Source organism: Periophthalmus magnuspinnatus, chromosome 1 (assembly GCF_009829125.3).
Source record: "Periophthalmus magnuspinnatus isolate fPerMag1 chromosome 1, fPerMag1.2.pri, whole genome shotgun sequence".
Taxonomy (NCBI): Eukaryota; Metazoa; Chordata; class Actinopteri; order Gobiiformes; family Gobiidae; genus Periophthalmus; species Periophthalmus magnuspinnatus.
Genome location: NC_047126.1, coordinates 12,720,394 through 12,741,356, shown reverse-complemented (window position 1 = coordinate 12,741,356; position 20,963 = coordinate 12,720,394). Strand labels below are relative to the sequence as shown.

Genomic DNA, 20,963 nt, shown 5'->3' with positions numbered 1-20,963 from the left:
TCAGTGTGATAGGGAAATTATGCAATACCCTCTATGTCACAACAGCTGCTGCATGCTTACACACACACGCGCGCACACACACACACACACACACATAAACATATAGCACTGTACTTCAGGGGCATAGATGCATATACAAGTTAAATCCTTAGTTTTAAACATTACATGAAAATATGAATAGTAGATTTCATAGGTTCACTAAAGGAGCGTTTGTGATGGCGTCATGTGTCCTCTTGATTTTTATCGGATCACAATCAACTGTAGGTACACTGTGTATTCAGTCTTAGCACTGGGCCTCCTCCGCGCGTGGCCATTCTCTCCCACTTTATCCTGATTAGAGCAGAACCTCCTCTCACTGTACAAACCTCAGTCTTTTTTCCTGCTCCGCTGTTGCTCTGAAGTGAAGCAGGAGGAGAGATATGAGAGAGAAGGGGAGTGTGTGGGGGAGGGGAGCGCTGCAATCTCTGGCAGAGATAGCTGTGACGCACTCTGTTACACACAAACCAATCCACACACACACACAGTGCTGTGGCATTCAGAAAAGCAGAGCTGCAGAGCCAGCATACAACTGCCAGGACACTGCATTAGGAGGGAGCAGGGGAACCACAACCATTCAGGAATTGACAATAGGCCAATAGACCCATAACCCATTAGATAGAAAGATATTTAGCAAGGGCATATATGGGTACAGGTTATGGTTTTAAAGTTTCATAATTGTTTTTACATTGACTTCACTTAACTTTTTACCAACACGTGATCTTAATGAAATTAAAATGGTTACATATGTAGCCTTACACTAACTTGGTACTGAAAAAGAAATAATTAAAACCGTTAATATCATTAATCTGCAGCAAAATGCCAAGACACTTTAACCTCCAATAAGAACACTAATTTTCCCAAAGAAAAACAATAAATGTGGATATCAAAGTACTCACATCATACTACAAAATTTGGGAAGAATTATTTCATGGATTTTTTTTCCTCTAAAATTGCCAAGATAATGATTCAGTGCTACCATGTTACACTCCAAATCACATAGACTTGTCCTGTGCTTCATTTCAGTACATGTAATTAAACTTTTCAAGAGTGTATATTTCTCTCTACTTACCGTGCTGCTGCGACAAAATATAAGACTTGCAAATTTGTATAAACATTATTATTTATAGCCATATCACAATATCTTATTTATAGTGAGAGCTTTTTAGAATTCTCCTTCTGTATTAAATTGTTGTCGTATTAAGCAGTGAATATATTTACATATTTTTATATTTTATACATTTTTTTTAGTCTTCCCTTTTGTGCTATATACCTTACTTACTATCAAATGTTGTATGAGTAAGACAACACATTTTAGAGATAGAAATAGTAAATGGAATAAACACATAATATGACAGAACTTTTTACCAGATCTGTTTCACTAACAATTTGATTTCCAAAAAAAGTTTGAACTACAGCTCAATATAACTAAAAGAAACATAATTTCAAAGAAAATAATATTAGTAAACCACCTCCATCTGTGATACAGGCAGACACGCACAGTTTCCTGTCCGCTGACTGTAACAGCGGGTGGGGACGGGTAAGAAGAGGAAGGAAGTCCAATCTGCACTTCCTACAGAGGTCAGACCCACCCCAACAGCAGCATGGCACGTTATATCCAGACCTCAACCCTCTCTGCCACAGTCTCTGTCACTGCAGCTGATCCGACTCACAGTACTTGCGGCTGATCAGGTCCACAGTGCCTACAGCTGTAATTATGACGTTTTAATAGAATTCTATTATTAAAAAATAAATTAATTAAATCGCAATGCTCATCCCAAATATCTAATCGCAATTGTGATTAGATATTTTTCACAAATAATGCAGCCCTGATCATGTCCACAGTCCCTACAGCTGATTTGTTTGGGATGCTTAAAGAATATGGATAACATTTTATTTGAACAATTTAGCGCAAAGGAGACATCGCTGAAAACATCTGAAAAATCACAATTATTTTGTCTTTGCGAACTTGGTAGTAATCAAGAACTGGCTATAAAATAATTATGTAAACTATCCATCCATTCATTTTCTTCCGCTTATCCGGGGCCAAGTCGCGGGGACAGCAGTCTAAGCAGGGACCCCCAGACTTCCCTCACCCTGTATGTAAACTACTGGGTGTTAAAATGTTGTCCAGGTCCAGCACTTCTACTGTTATTATCCCTCAGTTCTAACAACATCACAGGGAAGTTAAATGCCCAGAAATCTAATAATTGGAGTAATAATTAGTTATATCTGATGACTGTCATGTGTATACTTTAGGGTTGAAGAAATTCTTGGTCAACTAAATCATGCATTGTTCATTAATTAAAGTTAAATTTTCCATTTCAATAATCTAAGTACTCAGATGATGACCACATTTTTGGAGTGCATGCAAACATTGTCCCTACAGTTTATCAGTTCTTACCAATAGTGCGACGTAGCTCCTCACACTGGCTGATGTGAGGAAGTTTGAGCATCTCCTTCCACTTCTTACTCCGGCCATTCCTCTTCCCTCCGCCACCTGAAAAGTTGAACAAGTTATTTATTTCATTTTATTTATTTCATTTACAGCTTGTATGTTTTACCACCATTTTATACTGAATTCTCTTTGTGACATGTCATCCGTGTGTTACCTCAGCAAAGAAAAAAACACTCAAGAGGTCATAAGAATCGCAGGCATAACTTAGCCAAAGATTTCTGATATGCAAACTACAAATACTGAGGACTGCCAATATGTCCTGCATAAACCGTTCTATATGTGTACTCTCTACCCTCTACTTACCAGTCATTCCCCTTAGTTTCAAATTTTTAAAACTCCTTCCTTTAACCTATATAGTATTCAGGCACATTTCCACCAGGTTGTGACAGAGCTCAAACAGCTCCCATGTATAAATATTTACTCAATCAAGGGCTCAACAATTTAGGAAAAAATATCCAATTCTGATAGATAGTTCCAATTTGTAACTTACTTCTAAAATCTAATTACAATTCACAGTGTGAATGCAGTTATAAGGTTATATACATAATAAAAATCCTTGCACCCCCATGGGAGACTTGTACTACCCAAATATCGTCAGTCTTTACACTGAAAAAGTTAGGCTATATTATAAGGTAGACTTTCAATGCATTGAATGACTAAGCCTAGCAAAGACACATTAGCCAGCATATTAACGTTGAGCCACTTTATTTAATGTAGCATACTAAATGAGCATACTTTAACATAATGTTCTAGGGCTTTCCCAGCACACAGGAGTACATTGGAGCTACGCGATCATCCGTGACCTGAACATGAGGGGTGAAGCAGCTCCAGGCACAACAGCGCCTCTTCACAGAGCAGAGGTCATGCCGTATATTACACTAAAGGGCTCACACCAACCACATGTGTGTGTGCTTATGCGGGTTGATACTTGTCACATTGTGGGGAGTAAAATATGTACACATTATGGGGCCCTGCCTTCCTTATGGGGACAGAAAACAGGTCCCCATGACGTAAATCCTTATTCCTAATTATTATTAGATTAACAACATGATTAAAAGTTCTGATAGAGGTTAAATAGGTTTAAATTGGGGTTTAGGTTAAGGTTAGGCAAATAGTAACCATGGTTAAGGGTTGGGCTCAGACTCCAGGAAATGAATGGAAGTCAATGTAATGTCCTCAGAAAGCATGGAAACCTAACGTGCGCATGTGTGTGTGTGTGCGTGCGTGTGGTGGGGGTCCGCAGAGAGCAGTCACTACAGGGGTGAGTCGAGGTATTTGGTCCTTCAGGCAGAGGGTGCCTGAGTCAAACATGTTGATTAAGACACAGTGCTTTGGCTCACAGATGAGAGGAGTCTGTAGATGTGTGTAAAGGTATGTGAGAGCGCTGACAATGATAAATGAAGTGCAAGTGAAAGTTGTTTTGTGACAGAGAAAAAAAAAAAGAATGGAATTTAATGGGAACTGTTAAGCAATACTCAATAGTCCACTTTTAACTTATTAACTACAAATTGTGAATGTCTGATTAGTATTGGAGATTCTTTCAATATCACACTTACACTGTGCGTCTTTAAACCAAATAATAATTCAACTTTTTGTTGGAGGCTCCACTACCGGATCGGCTCCTTGTGGATGTTATTGCGTTGTCTGAAATGTTCCAGAACTTGGCATTAAACTTATCGTGCACTTTCTCAATTATAGTTAGAAAGTGCACCTTTAATATTACAATCAGCAACATTTTAATTAGATTGTCATGCTTCTTGCTTCAAACGATTGTATGTGTGCTTTTTTCCAAAGTTCAATCATGGTTAATGGAATGCACACGTCAATTATACAAAGCAGTGGTAGCAGAGGAGAGTTTGTAAGTCAAATTTGTTCTACATTCATTTCTGGAGTATTTTGTAACACTGAAAAACATGTCCAGATGTCTTTGGATTCAACTCTGAATCACTGTTGACATTGGCCAAGAAATACTATTGGGGAAAAACGTAAAAATTGGGCCAGAGTGAGTGAACAAACGTCTTCAAAAGAACATTCTTACATTCTTCCTGCATTTACAATGTACAGCAATGGATGTACTTGATGAGAAATGCTTTTCCTGCCTCAGATAATGGATCCATAATGGGAAAATTGCAGTTATTAATTAGACAATTATGAAAACAAATATGCTTTTGAATCAAAAGATAAATACAGTTCATTTAAAAGGCAACAAATTGCAACTCTCAATGTAAAACTATCTTCTCTTGCAGTTCATCAAAATAACTACACAATAGTTTTACACATTTTATGCATTAAACATTTGATTTGTTCTTGTTTGCTTGGTATGAACTTATGTTCATTAGAATGTTCATTGGATTCTACCAATTTCTTTTTAAAACAATCAAATCATGCAAAACCCTCATATAGGGCTAGGTACCGTTTGTTTTTGTTTTTTTCTATATCAGTACCTTGACAATACCTGCTTTTTGATACTGGTTAAAAGCTTAAGTTTCACTTTTTTCTTCATACTATGGCATTTTATACTTTCACGGCAGAGCACATTCTTTTTGTTTTGATAAATAACTATACGTTTTTACGTGTGCAGTTACCTGGACAGAGCAGGAGGAAGATTATAGCGAGCTTTACGCACACTCATTTGGATGACTGGATGTGGATAAATCATTAAGCACTTTGACACTGAGACACTGTAAAGGCCCCGCAGTAGAGACTTTGTGTGTTTGAATCTCTGGACACGCAGTTTCTTCAGCTCTTTTGTTTTACCAGTAGGATGACACACTGCTTTGTTTGGGAACATGTAGGTCTATGTTAAACTTAAGTGTTGTTTGTGGCATTCATGCAGACTGCAGTCAACACGTGATCACCTGCACTGCTGTTGAATCAGAGTTGCATGTATTGGCTCAATGACACAAGCATGTAAAGCCAAGGAACCCAAAGTTCCCAAAGTTGGCTGGAACTTTACCAAACCTTTTCGGACGGTTCCTACTTGGAAATATATGAGGGTAGGGTTGAGCACTGAAACTCTGTTGCAATAGCCTAAAAGGGACATGGCATTATGTTATAAAGCCAATCAGCTTGCAAATTTGAGCTGAAAGTCAATAGACCCTTTTCTTTTACGGAAATGTTTTAGATCAATATTGAGGTTTGCAATATGAAATACTATGATCTACACATGTTATAGCTTCATACTAAATATTCAAAATGCATAATATGTCTTTGTTAAGCTCCACTCAGAAGAGCTAGTGGTGTAATAAGCAGATCCTGGTTGGTTTTGTCAGTTCCTGCGATCGCACCGCTCTCATGCTGTAGATGTTGACAGGAATGTTGACAGACCAGTTCAGAGGCTGCAGGGCACACAGAGCCAGGCTCCAAACAACGCTCATCAAAGGACAATACAAGCACTGAGCACTGCCATCGCCAAACACAACCCAGATACTAAAGAGGGCTCAGCACAACTCACTCAAATGTCATAAAATCATCTTTTATTGACACTTTAAACTATGAAGTATTGGAACCAAAGTTACTATTACTTATGAGTTTCCAATATCACAAAAATAGATTAAAATAATAAACATAATAATAAATTGAGTAAACTGACTCCAGTCCCTCACTTGAGTGTATGGCATCATCTGATTCTAGAAACAAATAATCTCAGGATTTCATTAGAAAGCCAGAAGTGTTCTGTGGTAGGCGAAGGTCTGACTGTCAATCTACCCCAAGTCAGTCTCCGACCACCACCAATCACACCACATTTATACAAAAGGCTGAGGCCGGCTGCACATTAGAAGATTATAAGCCAGAGGTGCCTCTCCAAAGTTGCACTTCTTGTAAGCAACTGTTTGTCAAGGCACTCTTGGTGGGGTCAATGCGATACAGTGTGATACAGTGTGATACTGTCTGTGTAATCCCTCAGTCGTCCAGGTCTGATCCATAGTAAAAGCCAAAAGTAAAACTTTACCATTCAGTGTAGTGAAGAGTGCAGTGAGCATTACAATGGAGAACCTAAACAGCCATTCCATAAGAGAATGTACCAACACAGTCACGAGAGCTCCTCTGGACCCCAGTCCTCTCTACATCACCATTTCAAAGCTACAATCCATTCCTTTGAAGATAGTGAGGTACAGCTCTTAGCCAGAGAAAATAAATAATTTGAGAGGGGAGTTAAAGAAGCAATTTTTGTTAGGAAAGATAATCCTTCCTTGAACAGGACTGAGGGCCTTAGACATCATCTTTCCCCCTATATATAACTCCATCCTCAGACCCAAAACAAAGAAACCAAATAGAACAATAGAGCTAGCCAGGATGCCAATAGGTGTGGAAGCACCACCCATTAAGAGTTGAATGAATATGCTAATTATGACTCACCCAGTGCACACTGTACTGTGTAGTTCAATAGACTTAGCTTACTTGCAGAAACTGTAAACAATGGCTTTTTCCAGTTTCAGTGTAGCTCCTCCCTTCAGATAGATATAAGACAGTGTTCACCAGCAATTTGACCAGAACTAAAGAAGTGGCTTGGATGAGCAGAGAAAAGTCTTCACTCCTCCAACTTTTTTGTCCAGCTGACAGATTTTACTTTTGGCTTTTACTATAGTGTGATACTGTACAGCAAATCAATAAATTTCCAACTTCTAACATGTTATACTTACGACCGTCACTTGTGATCAACAGCCAATCAGAACAGCCAGACTGCACCAGGCGCCCGCTGCCTAGTGACCCGGGCTTAATTTGATCCGGCGTTTGCCGGAACAGTTTCTGGTTTCTCTAAATTTTCACCCATCCCAAATCCAGGAAATGTAATTGTTTGGTCCGAACTGTAACTCTGCAACAGAATGCTCAATCATCACAGTTCAAACAGCTTATGAATGCTGACCTGACACTTTCTAATGCTACTACATGTATTATGGTAATGACTGAAGTGCACATGTCAGGGGAGGGATGAGAGCACGCAAACACCTCCAACAACAAAGCTTGTGTTTATGTTGTGTTTATATTTTCAGACTATTTTGAAAATCTTCTGTAGAGGCAGAAGTAGTTTGGGAGCAGAGTTGGAGACAAGTAGCTGTTGATGCTGCTGGTGATGTCCTCATAACTTCTAATGTCATCTCAAGTGCCCTGGTCAGACCTCACCACGAGTAACCCCAACTACCCACCAGACCGTCCCAAAGTTAACTCACTGTGTCCAGCCCTCATCCGTCACACACAAACCCCAGGGACATGTCACACATGACCTGCAGATCATTCATGAAGAGCCATGAAAGTCATGAAAGTTCATGAAAGTCCCTCAGCACCACAATCACAGCTACTTTCAGGATCCAAGACTCCAATGGGACACTTTGTTTCAGACTTATCCAGTTAAATTAAAACAACTAAACAACTAAAAAAAGACCCATATAAAGCACTGAAGGCTCTGGGAAAACACCCATTTTACATCAACTCAAACTATTGTGAAGTTTGATTTTTTGTATTCTCCATATTTTTGCTATGAATTTTGGATCTATAAAAAGAAAATGACAAATCTGTTTTTGGTTCTTATAGGCTTTACAATTACTTAAACCAATATATAACAACCTAGATTCTCAAAACTACAGTACTTGTAGTAAGTGTGTGCTCTTTACCTTCAGATCATACTATGGTGTGAATAAACCACTACTGTGGACTTTACAAGCAAAATTTAATGCACATGCGTTTCTTCTTTTTGTTTCATTTTTGCTTTAAATGAAGAGTGCAACTTTTGGGTCACTACAGCCCCAATGAACTTCTGTGGCATTTTAATTGCCACTGCCTAAGCTGAGTCTTTGTGATTTAATACAGATAGATGTGCATAATCCTTTAAACTGAGAAGTTGTTGGAGTCAAAAACTATAAGAATAATCGGTATGACACGTTATTGCAGAAAAGCCTGCCCACGTGACATCTGTGTGAAATGGATACAAGTGGAGACAGGGGTTTTAAAGGGAAATGTGTGCGCTCCTGTCAGTGGTGTCGGACCGCTCCACCCTGTTTAATGTCACTCTGACGTCAAAGCCATGTGTGCAGGCCCTTAATGCAGACAGGATGGAGCGACTATTTATTTAACTTTGGTTCTCCCCTCAGAGAGAACGGGGCCTCCATAAACAGCGGTGTTAAAGCAGTTTGCTCATTCATAGAGGACATGAGGCCAGTGCTGAGATCATCGCCCAAGATCACGAGACGGGGCCATAGCGCATGTGCCGGGACAATTCTTCTAGTTAGCTTGCACTCTTCAGGGACTGTGTGAGATCATGAGAAAATGCTGCAACAGTTTTGGGCTGCAGCAGGGTTTACGCTGAGAACAATACTTGTTAAATTATATGAGCACTATGTCTGCCTGCTAGACACCTTTATATTGCAGGCGGGTGGAGCCTATCCCAGGCAGCAGCTTACGCCTTAGGTGGGTACACAATATATTGGAGAGTGGCCATGTAGTTGTAGGGCTGACGAACAGAACAGACACCGTTTACCATATTAATTTTACAGGAATTATTTTTTAAAAAGATGCACAATGCAACATTCCTGGAGGAGGATACAGTACCTGCTTGCCTGAGAGGTTATGCGTTTCTTGGCATGTTGCCCAGTATTGCATTAAACATTATCTTACTCGGTGGAGACAAACAGGTGATCATCATCAAGCCAAGTTAAATGTCAAATCTTTGGAGAGGTCATTCACGTTAAGACTAGGTATATTTTGCATTTGACCAAAACCCTCTACAAAGAAAAAAAATTACAAAGTATATCTTTGAATGAATAAAATAACTCTTTACGAGCCAATCAATACATATCAGGAATGTGTTTCATTCATTCTGCAAATCATTCTGGGTCAGATGGCGGAAGAGTAAATGGGATATAGAGCTGCAAACAACTCGAGTTAGCAATCACAAATGCTAATGTTGAATAATTATAATCATGTAATTAAAGAAATATAGGGAACAAACCCAATATTACTCTGCACATTTATGTTTTTGTTGTAATGTTGAACCAGTTCTGTCAGTGATTTGATGCACAACCTTATGATTTATGCCCTGCTTCTTACTTTACAATTGAATAATGACATAATTTATCATCATAAAAGGTTTCTTGGTTTATATGCACTGAAAGAAAAGATATGAAACATTTGTTGATGTAGTTCAGTTCCTTTTGCCAGGAGCACTGAGTATTGTCAGGCAGATTATTTCATTAATCCTGCATGAATCCATAGATTTTACTAGTTTTGTTTACAACATCCATGGATACTCAAACATCAATAGCTGTGGCATTTACTCACCGTCTAGTTTTTAGGCATTACTTAAGTTTTATCCACTGGTTGGACAGGTTAATTGTTTGCATAGAGGGCTGATAAAAATATGTTAAGCAAATTTACCTAAAACAAATCTTTGCACTGGATATAGCTGTAGTTTTCGTGGGAATCTCCTAAAGGCTGCTAAACATGGTACAATTTCAAATATGCTCCTCTCCCTTTCTCCTGCTTTTATCTCAAGTGGGAGTTGGAGCCTTGGGTCACAGACGGACTAGGCCAGAATCAGGGCAAGACCACCCCACCCTGGCAATATCTCCAACTTCTACCCACCTGTTTTAAGAGCAAGAGAAATGGGATACTTCCGTAATGTTAAAAATGAAAAAAATGCTGATTTTTAAAGAACAAATTCCTGAGTGAACGGCAGACTTATAACTCAGAGTTTTATGTGAACAAACATCTGCAGAACTGATTTAGGACACAAGTAAAATCGGTCAAAGCCAGGGATATGTTTTTTTTGTTGTTTTTTTTCATACTGGGGCTGCAAGAGCGTTCAGATTTGGAGTTTGGTTCGAGTCACTATAGTGTAATAATATTAATTCAGCTGTCATTGTCAGTGTTTCAAATGCTACAAAGCCAGAAATATACTGATTAAATAAAACAGAAAAGAATGAATACACATTTGGATTAAATTGTTCCTTTTTTGAAGACTGATTGTTATAAATTCATGAATCATTCATATACTGTGTACTTGCGTGCAAAATGTAAACTTTGGCACTACAGAATTATTTAATTTAAAAGGTGCACTGTTAAAGTTTATGACATTACACCATCTCGACAGATGCTACTAGGCTGAGTTGCCTCGCTCATGGTTAAAATGCATCTTTTGTATTGTATGTTGTATTCATACAAAAATCTAAATTGTGGTTGAAATTTCAGTTTCAGGACCTCATCCACTATATGCACCAACCTCTACTTGCATTTTGAAAGCTACTGATCGCTGCAGACTGGGAGCACCCCGCAATACGAGAGGCAGAGGTACAATGGCCCACATGAAGATGGCTAAAAATCACCATTTTTAAGCCAACATCAACAAAATATGAGAAATTAAAGATTTCAGCATTGCCTGGTCATGGAGTAAAAATGTGAATAATTAATAATTGTTCAATTAAAAATCATAACATCAACATCCCAACTAATGTTTCAGTTTCCAGTTTGTTCACATGTACGGAGACGGGCTGCTAATGCCTTCATTCACACTCGCTTCAGTTTTGCTCTACCATGTGTGAGAGACCAGGCCACTCTCCATCTGATCAACACATGTCATACACTGGCAGCCATAACAGGGGACACCACACCAAACCCACAGCACCAGTGTATTAAGGTCTGCAGTAACTCATGGCAACCAATGAATGTCTTTATGGTGATGAGAAAAAGCACATTTAGTAATAAAATAACAAAAAATACACATTTGTCAGTTGAGGATATTGACAGAAATTCCTGCAGTCAGATATCTCTGCAATCCATCAACAATGCATTGAAATGTGAATGTCTTGGGCCATGGTTCAAGTATCATAAATTAACTAACATTAATCTGAATATTATCATTATACAGTACTTTGAAAGACTATATAGCAAGTTCATCTATATTTATTTGTATTAGCCTTTTGTAGTGTTTTAATAGTGTTATTGTAAATTTTTACATATCTTAAAGACAGTAGTTTGATAGACCTATTATCTGATATATGGCTAATTTTAGCTGTGATTTTCATGGTCATATGCATCATTATTAGCATGACATTTTACCATTGACTATATGACTACTATATGTATATGTGCGCAAACAATTCCCATGGTGGTGGTAACTAAGTGAGTAATAGTGTGGTCACAATTCTAATATTTAAACCTCCATTTCGATACCACAATGATAACAAAATACTCTTTATTTAGATAATAGAATGTAATTTTCAGCATTAAATCGTAGAACTTTCTTTTATATTCCCATGTGGCCTTATAACTGTGTAATCCCTCCGTCGTCCAGGTAGGTTCCATAGTGGTCCATGGGCATATACTCGTCTGTGTGGTCTTATACTTGTTCTGATACAGTTCAAGATCATTCTAAAGCTATTCAGAACAGGTTTATTGTGTTCTTTTAATATCAATACCTGTTCAAATGAGGAACTAGTTTCAATACCAATTTTACTATTGATTAGTATCTGATTTTCAATACTTCTGACAACCCTAGTGAGTAAAGCAATTTATTTTCAGCTACACACTGACAGTATAGAAGAAACTTCAATACATGCGTTTGACTCTTGACTACTCTTTTGCTTCCAGGGACAGCCCAAGCAAATCATCTAAAAAGCAGCAAAAAGGCATTGGTCTGTAGATGTCCTTCCTGTCCGAACACACACTGGGAACTGAAGCCTCCGACTTCCGCATCTAAAGCAGGAAAACTACACACATAACTAATGACAAGCCACTTTGTAGAACTCCTTGTTAAAATCAATGGTCTATAAAATGGTTTAACAGTTTTGCATGGAGGATCGTCTACAAATCACATCATACATTGGTGCTGGCATTTTCTTACTCCAGCTACATTCCAAAAAAACACTACTTTTTGCCTGAATATTTCTGTACAAACACTGATAACGCTGTTTACTGAGATATTTTTGGCTGAGGGAATCGCAGCCTAAATATTTGGTACCAGTCCATGCCTCTCTGGACGTGACCCCCACCCAGCAGCAGTGCCTGTGCACGCTCGGACAACCACCGCTGTGCACTCCCAAAAACATGACTTAAATGGTAGGAAATGAGAAAGGGTCATGCATAGTTTAGACCCATTGTAATACAAGTATGCACACGCACTCAAGCACAATAGCAGAGCATGTCTATGATAAATGAATGCTGTAGACTTGCCTCTCTCTGGCCTATAGTGTGAGATTGGCTGGAGTAGCCCCTGATAAGGAAAACATTAGCTGTAAGTATCTGTGTTGCCTATTCAAAGCAAATGGGCAGTGTTTGCACAAGGTAATCCATGTGTATACTCCGCGGTTAAATACACATATCAGCTGAGAGAGAGAGGTCCGCTCACATCACATGCACCACCATATAAACACTAGTACTCTGCTTCTCCTTTGTTTAATCTGTTGGTGGGCTTTTTCAAACTTTGTTTTGCATTATGGCTATAGCTGTATTGTGTATAAAGATAGAGAGGACACTGGCCTTTGCTGGAGCTTTAAGGACAATATTTAGTTTGAGCTGACTACATGACTAAAAAGATACATGATGAACATTTCAGTGCAACAAAGATTTATATAGTGCTTTTCAAGAAGCCCAAAGCACTTATTCATTCACTCCATACTCCGTGGTGGTGAGATACTACTGTAGTCACAGCTGACCTGAGGTGGACAGATCAAAGAGAGGCTGCCAATCTGCGCCATTCACCACTCTGAGTAACACCACACACATCACAGTCATACAGCAAGCTGTGAAGTGTCTTGCCTAAGGACACAATGAAAGTATGCGCTATAGCAACTGCTGCCCCACTAAATGAATCAATCAATGATTAAAACCAGTTGAACATATCAGCCTCAAAATATTAGTGCATCTGCTAACTGATCAGCCATAAGAAAACAAACAAAACAAAAACATACTGGTCAATCTCTAGAGTCTAATGTACGTAATGTAAACCCAATGCAGTGATCTTTTTTTCAGTTCAACCAACAATATTTATTCCTTTTACAACACCTGTCTTTACCCCCTTATACTGGACCATTATTCCATACCATTTTGAATGATGCCATTGAGGACAGTCAGAGAACAATATAAACCAGACGATTGGGCACAGAAGATGTTAAAGTTACAAACTTAATGGTCAATCATGCTAATCATGTTATTAACCGTGTCTGATAAAGAACTGGCTCGATGATTTCACGGCCGAGTTGAAAAAACAGGAAGATATTGAGGCGGTTATCTCCAGATTTAAGCCCTTGACAGAGGAACACATGGCACCTAGAGCACCTCATGGCACATAGAGCACCTCGAAGATAATGTTAGATAGTACAACATCTCTGCTGATTGATGGAGAACATGCATGCAAAGAAAAATGACCCAGGAATGTTTTAAACGTTTACGGCTTAAAATAACAGTTTGTGTAAGGGCTAGAAAAACAGCGTACCACAAAACAGTTGACCATAGACCATGACTGTTCCATTTCAATTCATGCAGGCAGACAAACTTGTAGTGTAAATCCATATTGTGTAGCTTAGATTTGTTGCAGTCAATGATAACAATGATTCTCCAAATGTACATCAAGAACTGCATTGAGAATTTAGAGGATAGAGCCTGAAGCAACTAAAACCCTAGCCAACCCAAACCTGGATTACAATGATAATGTAGTTTTACCAGGGTTAACCAACAGAAGCAGCAAGTGCACCAAAAGCTTTCACAAGAGCAAATTGTAAACTGACAATATTACAATTATATTTTTCCAGACAATATTACAATGAACAACAACACTATCGACCACATTTTGCAACGTGACAATTCTAGTAAACTGGTTTTTCAAACCCTCCACAGCTCACAATAATATGTTAAAAGTAGGCGTACATAATATCTGTCATTTATTGAATGTAACTACAGTTTGGAAATCAATGCAAGGAGCACATTGTAACTTTTTTGGAGGAAGACACACCACCTGCTTGTCCCCATGGAGATGTTATTGCTTTGCCTGGAACACCCCACAGAATGGCATGACACATATCTAGCATTTTTGTCATTACATTACTTTTTATTACTCTGGAACACAAGTATTCTTACTGTGAGCAGAGTCACACATCTACAGATCTGACCAGTAACTTAGTCTGCTAGTGTCATTTGCTTGTGGGTTACAAGTTCTTTTTGGCATACCAGAACATTCTATGCAAAGCAGTAACATCTGGAGACAAGCAGGTGGTGTTCCCCAAACAGAAATGTTACACAGGGAACCTTTAATATTGGCCAACACTGTTAAAGATGACAGGTGTTCTCTCAAACTCCCTTTTCCCTTTTTATTTATAGTCTGCAGTAACGGCTGTGCGATGTTGACAAAGTGGTTTAAAAAAGCCTCTTTCTGCTTAGTAAGCTTGGCCCAGAAATTGCGTTAATGAACACCCTGAAGCCGGCAAGCTAAGCATTTGTGGAAGCCGAAGTGCGTACACATGAGCGCACTGCATCTCCTGCTGTTTGTGGCTTTAATAACCGTAAAGAGAGCACCACATCAAGGCCCAGTCACAAAGCAGCGGGTTTTAAGAGGCTAAGCTGCAGGAAACACCCCAGAGTGATGACAACAAGTGTTAGCCCGGCGACAACCACAGGCTAATAAAGCTACGCCAGCTAACGTCACTGCTACAACCTCAGAAGTGGTGACTCTGCACAGGGAGGAGTGCTAAAGACTGGGAGATGGGAGACCGTGAGAGTAAGAGGTGTAAAATAAATTTTTGTGCGGAAAAGATAAGTAAGGTTGCACAATATATCACAATCATATAAATATCATAATCTCAATTAAAGTGAAATAATCAAACTCAAAGACAGCAATTATTTCAAAATATCCTGTTACTGAAAAAAATGCAGTTTTTTGATCTCTCCAAACATGAAATGCATGGAATTCCTGAATTAGTTTGGCAGTTCATATTTCATTTTTCTCAAATGCTAATACTCCTGGAGCTGTACCATGTGCAGCCGGAACAGAAACCAATTCAAATATATAAAGACACAAATCTAAATGTAATCACAATACTTGTCAGTAGAACTGCAACTGAAGTGTTTTATTTGTTTGTTTGTTTGTTTGTTTCTAAAATGGAGCAGCCCCAAAAGAAGAAAGAGGTTTAGGTGATTTTTGTTTGGCTTGATATGATCACTGGAATGACAACAGTTTTCAATATTTTGGTGCTGCAAAAAACAAAAATCATAAAGAAAAAAAGTTATTAATTAAGAGTCAAAATCCAAACTAGTCCCAACCCATAATGGGCCTTAAGAGTGCATATTATAATATTGACATCCTAATTAGGCACCAATGAGGAAAAATGGCTACAAAAAATACAAACTCAAGACGCAAATAAATTTACAGCCCAATAGTGTAGATAATTATCTTCCTAACAAATGTGAGAAACAGGGCTGAAAAAGGAACACTGGTTCTCATCACCAAAGCAGCACTTCCCCCAGCTAAAAGGTGGACCCAGCAGACTACGTCACACTTTTGCACTATATTTATGAAGAAAGCTGAGCAAAAGTATTGAACATGTTTTATTTTTTGCAATGTTGCTGTGAGACCTCTGAAGTTATATAACGTCTTTGTTGCACACTGAAGTCACAGTGCCACAGAAGTCACTGTGTTTTGCACATCCTCACAAGGAGGTGGACAACACAGTAATAGAAAATCATGAGGACCTGCAAGTTTACACATATTGTTATATTGTTAAGTAATGCTTTTCTGTCTGATTCATTTACTATAAAATCAAAGTTGTAATCTCTTGGCACCAACACATAGTAATATTTTTGGCATCTCATCCTAGCTTAACCTACACAAATATAGGCCTATTTTTTATTGTGTAAAGATCATAGTGTGTCAAAAGAAGGCCATCAAGATTTTTGAAGATATCAAATCAATATAAATGACCAGTTTCAGCTGATTGTTTATCATTAAAAGATGCAAGGAAAGATGCAAAATAGTATATACTATGACACTTAATTGCTGACTCAAAACCTGACTTTTGCAGAACTGTTTACTGCAAAAAGTAATTTCCTTATTACACCTGCTAACCACATCTAACAGACTTCATCATTAATATAATCAAATAGTGAGCTGCAATTCAACAGCATGGACAGCATTTATGCAATTCATATGCTTGACAATGTGAATAAATAAACACATTTTTTGTAATTGCCATGTTTTTAAAACTTTATAAACAAGTCAATTAGTGGGACTTTCCTGGTTAAATTAAGTAAATAAACTGTTCTAAAGTAATTGCGACACAGACTTCAATAGCATATGTGTGTGTGTGTGTGTGGGGGGGGGGGGGGGGGGGGGGTGTTACCAATAGTGTCTGTATATGTTATTGGTAGTATATGTGCATGTGTTACCATATGCACATATACCATACACCAATAGACACTATTGGTGTATATGCCATACACCAATAGTGTCTGTATATGTTACTTGTAGTATATGTGTATGTGTTACTAATATTGTCTGTATATGTTACTAATGGTATATGTGCATGTGTTACCATATGCACATATACCATTAGTAACATATACAGACACCAATAGTGTCTGTACATGTTATTGGTTGTAGTTGTATATGTGCATGTGTTACCAATAGTGTCTGTATGTGTTACTAATAGTATATGTGCATGTGTTACTAATAGTATATGTGCATGTGTTACTAATAGTGTCTGTATGTGTTACCATTAGTATATGTACATGTGTTACCATTAGTATATGTACATGTGTTACCATTAGTATATGTGCATGTGTTACCAATAGTCTCTGTATGTGTTACGAATAGTGTCTGTATGTGTTACTAATAGTGTCTGTATGTGTTACTAATAGTGTCTGTGTGTGTTACTAATAGTGTCTGTGTGTGTTACTAATAGTATATGTGCATGTGTTACCAATATTGTCTGTATGTGTTACTATTAGTATATGTGCATGTGTTACCAATAGTATCTGTATGTGTTACTAATAGTGTCTGTGTGTGTTACCATTAGTATATGTACATGTGTTACCATTAGTATATGTACATGTGTTACCATTAGTATATGTGCATGTGTTACGAATAGTCTCTGTATGTGTTACGAATAGTGTCTGTATGTGTTACTAATAGTGTCTGTATGTGTTACTAATAGTGTCTGTATGTGTTACTAATAGTGTCTGTGTGTGTTACTAATAGTATATGTGCATGTGTTACCAATAGTGTCTGTATGTGTTACTAATAGTATATGTGCATGTGTTACCAATAGTTTCTGTATGTGTTACTATTAGTATATATGTGTGTGTTACATGTAATGGACTGCATCAAATCTTTTTTTTTTTTTTATTGGGTGGATGTATCAAATTAATCTTTCTAAATCTGTAATGCATTTTGTTACTTGTAGTAGGGTATAGTTTAAAACACTTGTTTGTCATTTTAGTAAGGTTAAAAGGCAGGTGTACACAACTCAGAGTACAGGATCTGGGTAGAGAGCATAAGGCAAGCCTGGTACCATTTAAAACAGGTACAAAAGCAACAGCCATAAAATGCACTCACTGTTGCTGTGAATAATCCATTTCTGCGTTGGCGTTTCATCTTGAACAGAAACACGGCCTGACTATAATGCAAATCACAGGCACGGGAGTCCTTGGCACACTCTAAACCAAGCAATAGCAATGAATGGAGAGAGGGGAAACAACTTAGACAACACCTGTGCAAGAAAACAGTAAAAATGGTTAACTGTTCTCTCATCACACCTTTCCTCAAGCCTGGCTGATACAATGCTTTACGCCTGCTCTGCGCCCACACACTGATACAAAGTAGACTCTCAGCTCTGCCATCTCATGGAAACGATGAAGGCTCGCCTCCTCCTCCTCCTCCAGGTGAGCACAGTCAGGGGTACTCGGGTCCCTCTGCCGCGGGGTGAACGCAGGGGCCGCTGGGGCACAGTTTTAGGCCTCTCTCTCGTCTGCCAGCGCTCTGCTTCCAGACTCCTCTCCATAAAAGTTTAACACAAACCAAACACACATACGCCAATGCAGTGCCATGTTTTAGCGTCACGCAATGCACACGTTCACGCTTGTCTCCTAATTAGGCTCGAAACATGGTAAACCTCAAATGACAGGTAAGAGGCAATGTGTAGCTGGGGCAGGGTCTCCAATAGACAAGGTTATTCAATTTCCAGAGAAAAAAACGCGCAACATGAAAACCACAAAACAGGAATGTCACCGATAATAATGCATATTCGCAAACCACTGGTGTTTGTGAGTGAAAATATTTTGCTCGACAGCTCTAAGTGCAACGCTGCATTAGGCGCGATGCTGCAAACACTCCCTGCGTTCATCCTCCTTCTCGGTACAGCCGGGGCCTATGTTAACCTGCCCGCTGAAGACGTGCGCTGTGCGGATCCAAACAGCGGATTTCTGCGGAATATGTTTGGTGTTTGCCTGGAGACAATGTGCTGCGCAAGGATGGGGCACAGAGAAGCATAAATCCAAAGGACCGCCGAGAGCGCGAGCTCCACCATAGCCATGTCCTAAGGTGGGAGGAAATATTGCTTTAATTATGCTGTTGTGTGGAGCTTACCTTCTCTTGCCTTCAGGAGAACCGTGTTGGCCACGATATTTTCAATCTCCATTGTCAGAATGTGAATCCCAAGCAGTCGCGATACATTTCACTCAGTGGAAAAGACGGTTTTCACATCAAACGCACCGACGACGGCGGCTGCTGCACGCGCACAGAGGAGACGCGGCCTGGCGCATAGTAGGTCTTCAATAGTGGTCGTCGTTCATCTCCATTGCAATATGTATTATCAAAGCCTACCTACGGAGCAGTATTACCACGGGCTTGTTAGCATTCACAGCCTGCTGTCTTCCTTCCTGCTTCGGTTCCCTCCTCCTCGCCCCTCCTCTGCACAGGGACCAGCGAGTGGGAGGGATCAATTTACAACCAGCAGCGGCCCTGCACACTCACGCACATACGCGCACACTCACGCACTCTCACGCACATACACGCACACTCACGCACTCTCACGCACACTCACGCACTCTCACGCACACTCACGCACACACACGCACACTCACGCACCAGTGCCCCGGGGTGTACTGAACATTTTTAGGTTTTATTTTGAAGGTTAAAGTACAGTTATAGATTTGGCCATATTTTACAGTGTTTCATCTGTACAAACACCTTTGATTTAATAACAGTCCTCATCCAATTATGCATTTTCCTGAAGTAAACAAATACCACGAAGATTTTAAGTCAAATTACATCAAGTTTATGTTAAAATACCAGTATCAGCCGCTGCTTGTGTATCACAGCTCAACAGTCTGTATCATCCAGGGCTTGAATAAATCGTTCGAGGCAAATAAAAATACTACAAGTGAGACACCATCACGTTTAAGGTTGGATAAATAAAGGCATTAGCCTATAGACATTTCTTCTCAGATCAAGGTGGTCAGAAGAAAATCAGATCAGACTAGCATCCCTAGTAAGCCATTTGTGACCATGTGCGTTTGCATCTAGCACGTGTAAAACAACCAAGAGGCAATTGTTTATAATAAAGTTCATTGTTATTTTTTTCATTGTTTTGCTCTTCTTGTCCTTGATTACAAAAAATCTGAAAGAAATATGTTGCGGTTGCAATAAGATTCCCGAATATATTTACGAGTCAAAAAAAAAATCCCTCTTTGTCCCATTCTCATTTATCTCATTTGTGCGCAGCTCCCTTTCACTCTGGAGATGCGACGTTCACGAGCTCGTCCATAGCCTAATTACATAGACCAATATAGAGTCTGTGCCGCCACCTTGAGGCTATGGCTAAAAAATACAAAAATAAAATTTCGGGGAGATCTGCATCTGCTTCATGTCTGGCCTTAGTTCTTTAGTCAAAGGAAATGTGCTGCTATGTGCAGGTAAAATTTGTGTGAAATTCAGCTACCAGTGGCTTAGTGGCTGGGACAAAACCATTCAAACTAGGGCAGATGTTGTCTTTGGGCAAGACTCTTCATCTCTCTTGCTCATGTGTGGATGCGGTGTGTGAGTGATAGGTGATTGGTGATTGGAGGGACGGATGGTGCAGACTGGCAGCCTTGCTTCTGTCAATTTAGACCAGGACAGCTGTGGAAGCTGAAGGAGCTTTTCACTACTGAGAGTGGAGTGAATTTCAGTTTTAATTGTTATCGTGACAGGATGATCACAATCCATTATGTCTCAATGTACCAACTTTTGCATGTTGATGCTTTGTACATGTTCAGTGTTGTGAGGATACCTTGAGTGTCTAGAAAGGTGCCTAATTAAAAAAAAAAGTATTACTATTCTTAATCTAAAGTGTGTGTGTTTGACCTAGTTGTAAGGCATCCAAAGTGGCTTATACCTTTCCAAATTTCTTCTTAAACATGACTGTCATTTATAATCTGAAAGGCTCAGATTAAAGTCTACATTTGCAAAATGACTAGTGACTATGATAATGGTAGTGTACAGTTTATGGAT

The 20,963-nt window shown here is 39.0% G+C and overlaps 1 protein-coding gene across 2 annotated transcripts in view; it reads right to left on the bottom strand.

Moving 5' to 3' along the window:
* Positions 1–19,388, bottom strand: part of grk4 (G protein-coupled receptor kinase 4) — a 43,372-nt gene extending 23,984 nt beyond the window's left edge. The window contains exons 1-2 of one of the 2 annotated variants that reach the window (XM_033990916.2): positions 19,059–19,388; positions 2,441–2,536 (exon numbers count right to left, since the gene is read on the bottom strand). In XM_033990916.2, coding sequence (XP_033846807.1) covers positions 2,441–2,536; positions 19,059–19,110 — 148 coding nt within the window. In that variant the 5' untranslated portion in view covers positions 19,111–19,388. The remainder of the gene's footprint in view (positions 1–2,440; positions 2,537–19,058) is intronic. The other variant, XM_033990997.2, reaches the window with a different exon arrangement.
* Between the last annotated feature and the right edge of the window lie 1,575 nt (positions 19,389–20,963).